Genomic DNA, 7,377 nt, shown 5'->3' with positions numbered 1-7,377 from the left:
CAAAGATGGAAATGGTGGGCCGCGATTGGTCCGTCCCAGCAATTTTGGACGAGAGGCCATCGTGATTGGCTGACGGCAAAGATGGAAATGGTGGGCCGCGATTGGTCCGTCCCAGCAATTTTGGACGAGAGCCATCGTGATTGGCTGACAGCAAAGGGAGAAAAGATGGAAATTGGGCAACGTGATTGGAGGAGATTATACAGACGCTCGGTCCTCCGCAATACAGGGGTGGCCAAACCGCGGCTCGGGAGCCGCATGCGGCTCTTGGACAAGCCGCAGTTAGTCTATTTGCACGGTCGTGGTTAAAAGAATAACTCCTTGACATTGTATCATTAAATAAAAATGTCTGATGTTTTGAGAAAACCCAGCTGCCTACAGAAGCTAACAGCAATAGCCACGGATGGGGCTCCCTTAGATCGGATCTGTGAACAGCTGGATACGCATGCTGCTTGAGAGACTTGAGGGGTTCTGTTTGACTGATACACGTGAAAGCTGGATCTGAGGAGGATTACTGAAGGCAAAGAATGCCTCAAGTCTCACTGATTCAAAGCAGCAATAAGGTGTGTGTTGTGTGTGTGTGTGTGTGTGTGTGTGTGTGTGTGTGTGTGTGTATGTAGTCACATTCTGTTTATTGGATGCTATTGCAAATGTTTATATTTACATGCGGACTTGCCCAAGTCCTGTGTTATATTTAAATCAGTGATTGAATGAGTAAGTGAAATAACTGGCTATGGTCTTGGTATGCAGGACTTGAAATGTGATGTGAATCTGGCTGAGCAAAAGTCTGGCCTGTGTCTGTTGGGATGAGTTTAAGTTTGTGTGCGCGCGTACATAATGTGGCTCTTTGCGTACCACAGTAAACATTTTGGCTCTATGTTCCTGGCTGGTTGGCCCCTGTACTAATGGCTCATACCACACTGAAATCGCTGCTGATGCGTTTTTTTTTTCTCTATGATGAATATTACACCGACCAAGCTAGAAAGTTGACAAAATACAATGATATTATTAGCGATATAATTACCTTTCGTAGGAAAAGACACCTGAAGTCCAGCGGGATGAATTTTGGAGAAGAGCCACCGTGATTGGCTGACGACAAAGATGGAAATGGTGGGCCGCGATTGGTCCGTCCCAGCAATTTTGGACGAGAGCCATCGTGATTGGCTGACAGCAAAGATGGAGAAAGATGGAAATTGGGCAACGTGATTGGAGGAGATTATACAGACGCTCGGTCCTCCGCTAATACAGGGGTGGCCAAACCGCGGCTCGGGAGCCGCATGCGGCTCTTGGACAAGCCGCAGTTAGCTATATTTGCACGGTCAGTGGTTAAAGAATAACTCCTTGACATTGTATCATTAAATAAAAATGTCTGATGTTTTTGAGAAACCCAAGCTGCCTACAGAAGCTAACAGCAATAGCCACGGATGGGGCTCCCTTAGTGATCGGATCTGTGAACAGCTGGATACGCAGTGCTGCTTGAGAGACTTGAGGGGTTCTGTTTTGACTGATACACGTGAAAGCTGGATCTGAGGAGGATTACTGAAGGCAAAGAATGCCTCAAGTCTCACTGAGTTCAAAGCAGCAATAAGGTGTGTGTGTGTGTGTGTGTGTGTGTGTGTGTATGTATGTCACATATTCTGTTTATTGGATGCTATTGCAAATGTTTATATTTACATGCGGACTTGCCCAAGTCCTGTGTTATATTTAAATCAGTGATTGAATGAGTAAGTGAAATAACTGGCTACTGGTCTTGGTATGCAGGACTTGAAATGTGATGTGAATCTGGCTGAGCAAAAGTCTGGCCTGTAGTCTTGGGATGAGTTTAAGTGTGTGTGCGCGCGTACATAATGTGGCTCTTTGCAGTACCACAGTAAACATTTTGGCTCTATGTTCCTGGCTGGTTGGCCCCTGTACTAATGGCTCATACCACACTGAAATCGCTGCTGATGCGTTAAGAAAAGCGTACGCCCGAACAGGGACTTGAACCCTGGACCCTCAGATTAAAAGTCTGATGCTCTACCGACTGAGCTATCCGGGCTTCGAGAGAGTGTTGAACATTGACTGTATATTACCCTGCTGTACTGTGAGATGCATTGTATGTGTAGGGTGTTATGTGTGGCCGTAGTTACTAGTAAAAACTAGTAAACATAGACTTATTAGGAAAGGAGAAGTGGATGATCCCAGAAACTGGAGAAATTTTAATTAGATTTCTCTACGTTCTGAAATCAAATGTAGTAATTATTTGGACGTGCCATTGTATTTGTAAACAGCTAACCGTGTTAAGTACATTAAGTAGTGACTTTATTTGTGATATTATACTTTTGTTTAGCAGCTAATTTGTCTTATATATAGATTTATAAAGTGCAACACTAATTGTTTAAAGAAAGAAGTTTGCTACGCTTCACCACAGAGGATATAGTGTGCGCAGTAACCCAGTGTGTCTATCAGTGTCAGGACATTTCTAATAAAGGAAAAAAGTGTTTAGGCCCCAGCGAGATTTGAACTCGCGACCCCTGGTTTACAAGACCAGTGCTCTAACCCCTGAGCTATGGAGCCCGTGGTGCCTACACATGACGTCACTTTCGGTTAAATAGTTACTCCGCCGACTTTTCACTTTTTGACGGCATATTCCTAAACATTATTTCACTATAAAACAATATTCAGCCCTACAACGTACGCTATGATACTCTCCAGCCTCACCGAGCCGACATGCCGTTAAAACAGGAATAAGTAGGTGACGAGAAAGGGACGTAGGAACCTCTATTGCGCTGACTACACTTACACTTAAGTACAAGCGCACCTGTAATCTATTAACATTAATTAAAGACATATTTTTGCATAAGCGCTCTAAAAAAAAACTTCCTGGAATGAATTTTACTTTCGTGATTTCAACTGTAACCTGCCAATGTGAGTTCATGTCTATCCACCAGGGGGCAGCATGTTAGCAAATTGGAAATGACAAACGCATAGTGAGCTCCTGTTTTACACACTGTGGTGTTGACATCAGTCTCATTTCAACTTGGCCTCAGGGAAATTGTAATTATGACAACATAACTACCATAATCAGAACACACCTTTAATCATATTACACTTATATATGTGTAAATATGCTTGTAGATGATGATGCCAAACAGCAGTGGAAATAGGTATAACATAAGTTCATAGATTGTGTTTTAAATGGAAGTGGATTGGGTCGGACTGGGGGTTGTCTGTCTATTGGCTGTGTCGGCCCTCCATCACCATGGGGGTTTCTGGGCGTGGTGAGGGCCAGGAGCCGGGGGGCCCGCTGTCCTTCCTCTCAGTACCCTTGTACAAAGTTTTCCCACAGCAGCGTAAAGATGGACGCGATAGGACATCATTAGGACGAACATGGCAGAGTTTATGTTTACGCATCATGGGTAACTTTTTCTTACCCTCAAACCAATAGAGGGTTGCTTGGAATTTTTCCTTTTTTTTGTTGCATTTTCTTCTGAAAACACAGATTTATTTGGCTTTTGTGCGACCACCCGGTGCAGAAGGACAGAAAGAAAGAACCATGGTGGTGGAGCCCAGAGGACGAAATGGTAGATCTCATCCATGAAGGAGGTCTGTGACGGTGTGTTGGACCGGGAGAGCGGAGCCAGAAGTTCATATCAGTGCGGGTGAGTGTTTTGATTCAGGTCCTACCGTTTATGCACAGTGATAGACACGTAAACACCAGTGTAGACTTCATACATGACAGACGTAAAAGGTGTTCACTCGTTACAAAGTCTTAATAAGAACACATTAAAGCGTCTTTGTCTTTGTCTTTGTGACAACGGGAAAGTTTGTTGGCTCTCTTGTTTGTAGTATAAATATGCGGTGTTGTGTTCACGGGCTCCAGACCAGTTGAACCTGTTTCGATGTGACCCGGGCTGGCTGGGGGAGTCGTTACTACTGAGGTTGCGCTGTTGGGAGCCACTACTTTCTCAACATTTCGGTGTGCTACGCCCCAAACTACGGGAGAAAAACACACTAGCTGTTGCTGCTCCGAGGCTGCCTCTGCCGGGATAGCTATGGGCATGTGAAAGAACAACCGAAGCGGGGCTTCTTTCTGTTTTTAAAACGCATTTCCCCCCACACGGAGATTTCTTCCACCGAGGAGAGAATTCCACAAAACCGTCAAAGGCCGTCACTGGAAATAAAACGACTCACCGGAGAGGCTGTTGGTGTGTCTGGCGACATTTAGGCCGCTTGGCTGTCTGTTTACTTCGCGGCTGTTTGGGTTTTTTTTTGTACCTTCGTATCACGGTGTTATAACAAAGACGGCCGAGCGAGGACAGTGATTTCCTTCGCCGCTTGGCCATGCGAGGAGCTCGGGTCTTCGTAGAAGAATGTGTCGCTTTCTCCCGGCGTTAGCTCAGCCGCGGCTCCATGTAAGATACACACAAAAACCTGGCTTTGTTTTAGCTGTGGGCTTCAGTCTGTCTTTACACCTTTACCACGAGTGAGAAAGAGATTCACACACTCACACAGAGCCTGACATAACAGTTTGAATTGCTTTAAAACAAAGTGTCTGCGGTGTGGCTGGCCTCTGCTTCGAGTAGCCAGGCTTTATTTTGCCAAACGAACCCCTCGCTCACCTCCGAGGGGCTCACTAGCTAACTTCCAGATATCAGAAATGTGTGTTTTCTTAGTCTTTCATTTATTTCCTCTCCAGGGCCAACAGTAACAACATGCTCCTGGCCTCTGCCGTGGTGGTGTGGGAATGGCTGAACGAACACGGCCGTTGGAGGCCGTACAGCGCGGTGGTGTCCCACCAGATAGAGGCGGCCATCCGGAGCAGCGACCCCCGCGGAGGGAGCGTGGTCCTCGGCCAGGTGGACAGTCGTCTGTCGCCGTACATCATCGATCTCCAGTCCATGCACCAGTTCAGACAGGACACGGGTAAGACAGGGAAGCTGCTTGGGGCGATAGAGAGAGAGAGAGAGGATACACCGTGGGTGTATGGGTGTCATCTTTGGACTTTTTAAAATGAAGGGTGCAGGGCCATAAAACACTCCCTGTAATACATGAGAGTTCAACATGGCATTAGGGCACCTTAAGGTGCACCACAGTCTTGGCTGTGTCTCAGATCACAGGTGACCCAAAAAAACACAGTGTATCTGTGCTGTGTGACTCAGATCCACCTCAGAAGACCCCAACACAGCATAACACCTATGTCTGCGTCTGTCTGGGTATTTACAGTGCAGCTACACTGAGGTTTGATTAGACCAGTTCACACACACACAGCTGTACGTGGGGAAGGAGTAAAACCAGGCTGGGGGTCGATGAGGAACAAAGTAAATGTAGACAGTGATCAGCACAGACTGATTCGTGAAAGGCCAAACACGTTTTTTAAAATCATCATCTGTGCTTTTAAATGTAAAAGAGCAAAAAAAAGAACGTAAAGTCATAATTGCACTTATTGGGATGTTTCCCTGACTTATGTAACCTAAACCACAACTTAACCAGAAACATGAATAATGTAGTAGTCATAGTTTTCTGTGTGTGTGTGTGTGTGTGTGTGTGTGTGTGTGTGAGTCATGTTGCTCAGATTTGGATCACAGCACTGAGCTTTTAAGTAACATTAGAGTGTGAAGACACCACAGCAGAGTCAGGTAACATATGCAGGTGTGTTATGGAGAATCTTACTGGAAAACTATGCTGTGTTAAAGTCAAACGTGTACATGGAAAAAACACTTCAGTGATCACAGGTCGAGCTGCTGATCTGATAATATGAGAAAGTGACATTACGTCAGCTGTTTGTTTGATTGTTACCCAGATCCATGAGTACTATCAACGATTCTTCTGGATTTAAATACATCTCTGATGCAGTAATTTAGTGTCTGCGTCTGTAATCTGTTGACTTGCCCTGTAAACTCTTAAAGTGCAGAGTGTTGTGGGACTTGCGTAAGTCTGATACACACACACACACACACACAGAAAGTATGTGTGTGTGGTGGCTGTGTTGGGTTGAGATTCAACAGCGTGATGGCGTGGAGCAGCTGCAAATGACCATCGCATCACCGAGTTAGCTGCATTCTTCATCACTCACCCACTAACACTGTGTGCGCACACACACACACACACACACACACACACACACACACACAGGGCACAGCAGCTGCACACACTCCTGACACGTATAAACAGAGAGAGAGACCTTGATTCTGTGCAAAGAATGGAATATTTCAAGGCCTAATGAGCACAGAGTTCACTTTAGTTGTCCTCCCTCTCTCTCTCTCTCTCTCTCTCTCTCTCTCTCTCTCTCTCTCTCTCTCTCTCTCTCTCTCTCTCCCTCCCTGGGGTATCTCCTCTTCTCTTGTACGAGTGTTTAGTTCCGTCAATAGGCAAAAGTCCCGAGGGCCTTTCGGTTTTGGCTTTGACGTGGGAGAGATAGAAGGATATGAATGTGTGTGTGTGCTCGTGTGTGGTGGTGGTGTGGGTGTAGAGGGAGTGGGAGTGGTTGTTGCAGAAGGAGTGAGATAATTGGGGAGTCTGTATTCTCTCTCTCGCTCTCTGACTTTCGCTCCTCCACCATTGTTGGATTTTGTTGAACAGATGTGAGTTACCCCATTGTGGCTTTGAGGTACACACACACTCACAAAGTCTGAGGGGGTTTGAGGGGCAGAACAGACGTCAGAGGCAGAGGGGAGGGGCCGGTAGGTTTGGGGTCGCTGCTTGTTACAAGTTCAGTAAAGTGGAAGATGAAGAATGGAAAAGAGAGCGAGGTTCTGGTTCTGATCTACATTTCCATTGGCTCTAGTTCTGGGTTGGCAGAGTTTCATGGTCTGCTAAGTTCTGACATCTCCCTTCAAATTTTTGACTTCACTGCACAGAGTGTACAAAACATGCACGTAGCAGGTTCTCATCTTGTAACCAGCACTAAGTGCTGTTTGTGTTGGTGCTGCTGGCGTCACACATCAGCGGCGGCTAATTAATGTTACTGTAGCGTTGAAGTTGTTGTGGGTGAACTTCTGCACTCGTGTCTGCGTGCATTAAGACAGGCCTGTGTGTGGATGAATGTTTCAGGCCGTGTTTTTGACTTTGATGGATTCATGATGTGGCAGACAGGAAACAAAAGAGGAAGAGAGGTTTGACTTGCAGCACATCGGACATCAGCTAGAGTTCCCCAGAAAATGATTTATATTTACTGTATGGCGTATACAGTTTCTCAACATGTTTTTTCACAATGTTTTAAAGGTGCAGTGTGTAAGAATGGGCCTTTTTTATTTTCAGATTAAGGCAAAGACACACATTATTATCTTATATATATTAGATATATATATATATATATATTAATATATATATTATAGTTTTTGTGTGTTGTGTGTGTGTGTGTGTGTGTGTTGTGTGTGTGTTGTGTGTGTGTTTGCCTTA

The 7,377-nt window shown here is 45.4% G+C and overlaps 1 protein-coding gene and 2 non-coding genes across 4 annotated transcripts in view; 1 reads left to right on the top strand and 2 right to left on the bottom strand.

Annotated features, from left to right (window-relative positions):
* Positions 1 to 1,962: 1,962 nt before the first annotated feature.
* On the bottom strand, positions 1,963 to 2,035 carry trnak-uuu (transfer RNA lysine (anticodon UUU)). The gene has a single exon. It is a non-coding gene; the product is annotated as a tRNA-Lys (tRNA).
* A 445-nt stretch (positions 2,036 to 2,480) lies between these two features.
* On the bottom strand, positions 2,481 to 2,553 carry trnat-ugu (transfer RNA threonine (anticodon UGU)). The gene has a single exon. It is a non-coding gene; the product is annotated as a tRNA-Thr (tRNA).
* Positions 2,554 to 3,230: 677 nt separating this feature from the next.
* Positions 3,231 to 7,377, top strand: part of LOC104938748 (E3 ubiquitin-protein ligase DTX4) — a 29,785-nt gene continuing 25,638 nt past the window's right edge. Inside the window, exons 1-2 of one of the 2 annotated variants that reach the window (XM_010755190.3) lie at positions 3,231 to 3,638; positions 4,676 to 4,902. In XM_010755190.3, the coding sequence (XP_010753492.1) occupies positions 3,574 to 3,638; positions 4,676 to 4,902 (292 nt within the window). In that variant the 5' untranslated portion in view covers positions 3,231 to 3,573. Of the gene's footprint in view, positions 3,639 to 3,847; positions 4,392 to 4,675; positions 4,903 to 7,377 lie in introns of those variants that run through there. The other variant, XM_010755191.3, reaches the window with a different exon arrangement.

The sequence above is a fragment of the Larimichthys crocea genome, chromosome VI, assembly GCF_000972845.2.
Source record: "Larimichthys crocea isolate SSNF chromosome VI, L_crocea_2.0, whole genome shotgun sequence".
Lineage (NCBI taxonomy): Eukaryota > Metazoa > Chordata > Actinopteri > Sciaenidae > Larimichthys > Larimichthys crocea.
This window is presented reverse-complemented; position numbering and strand designations above follow the sequence as displayed.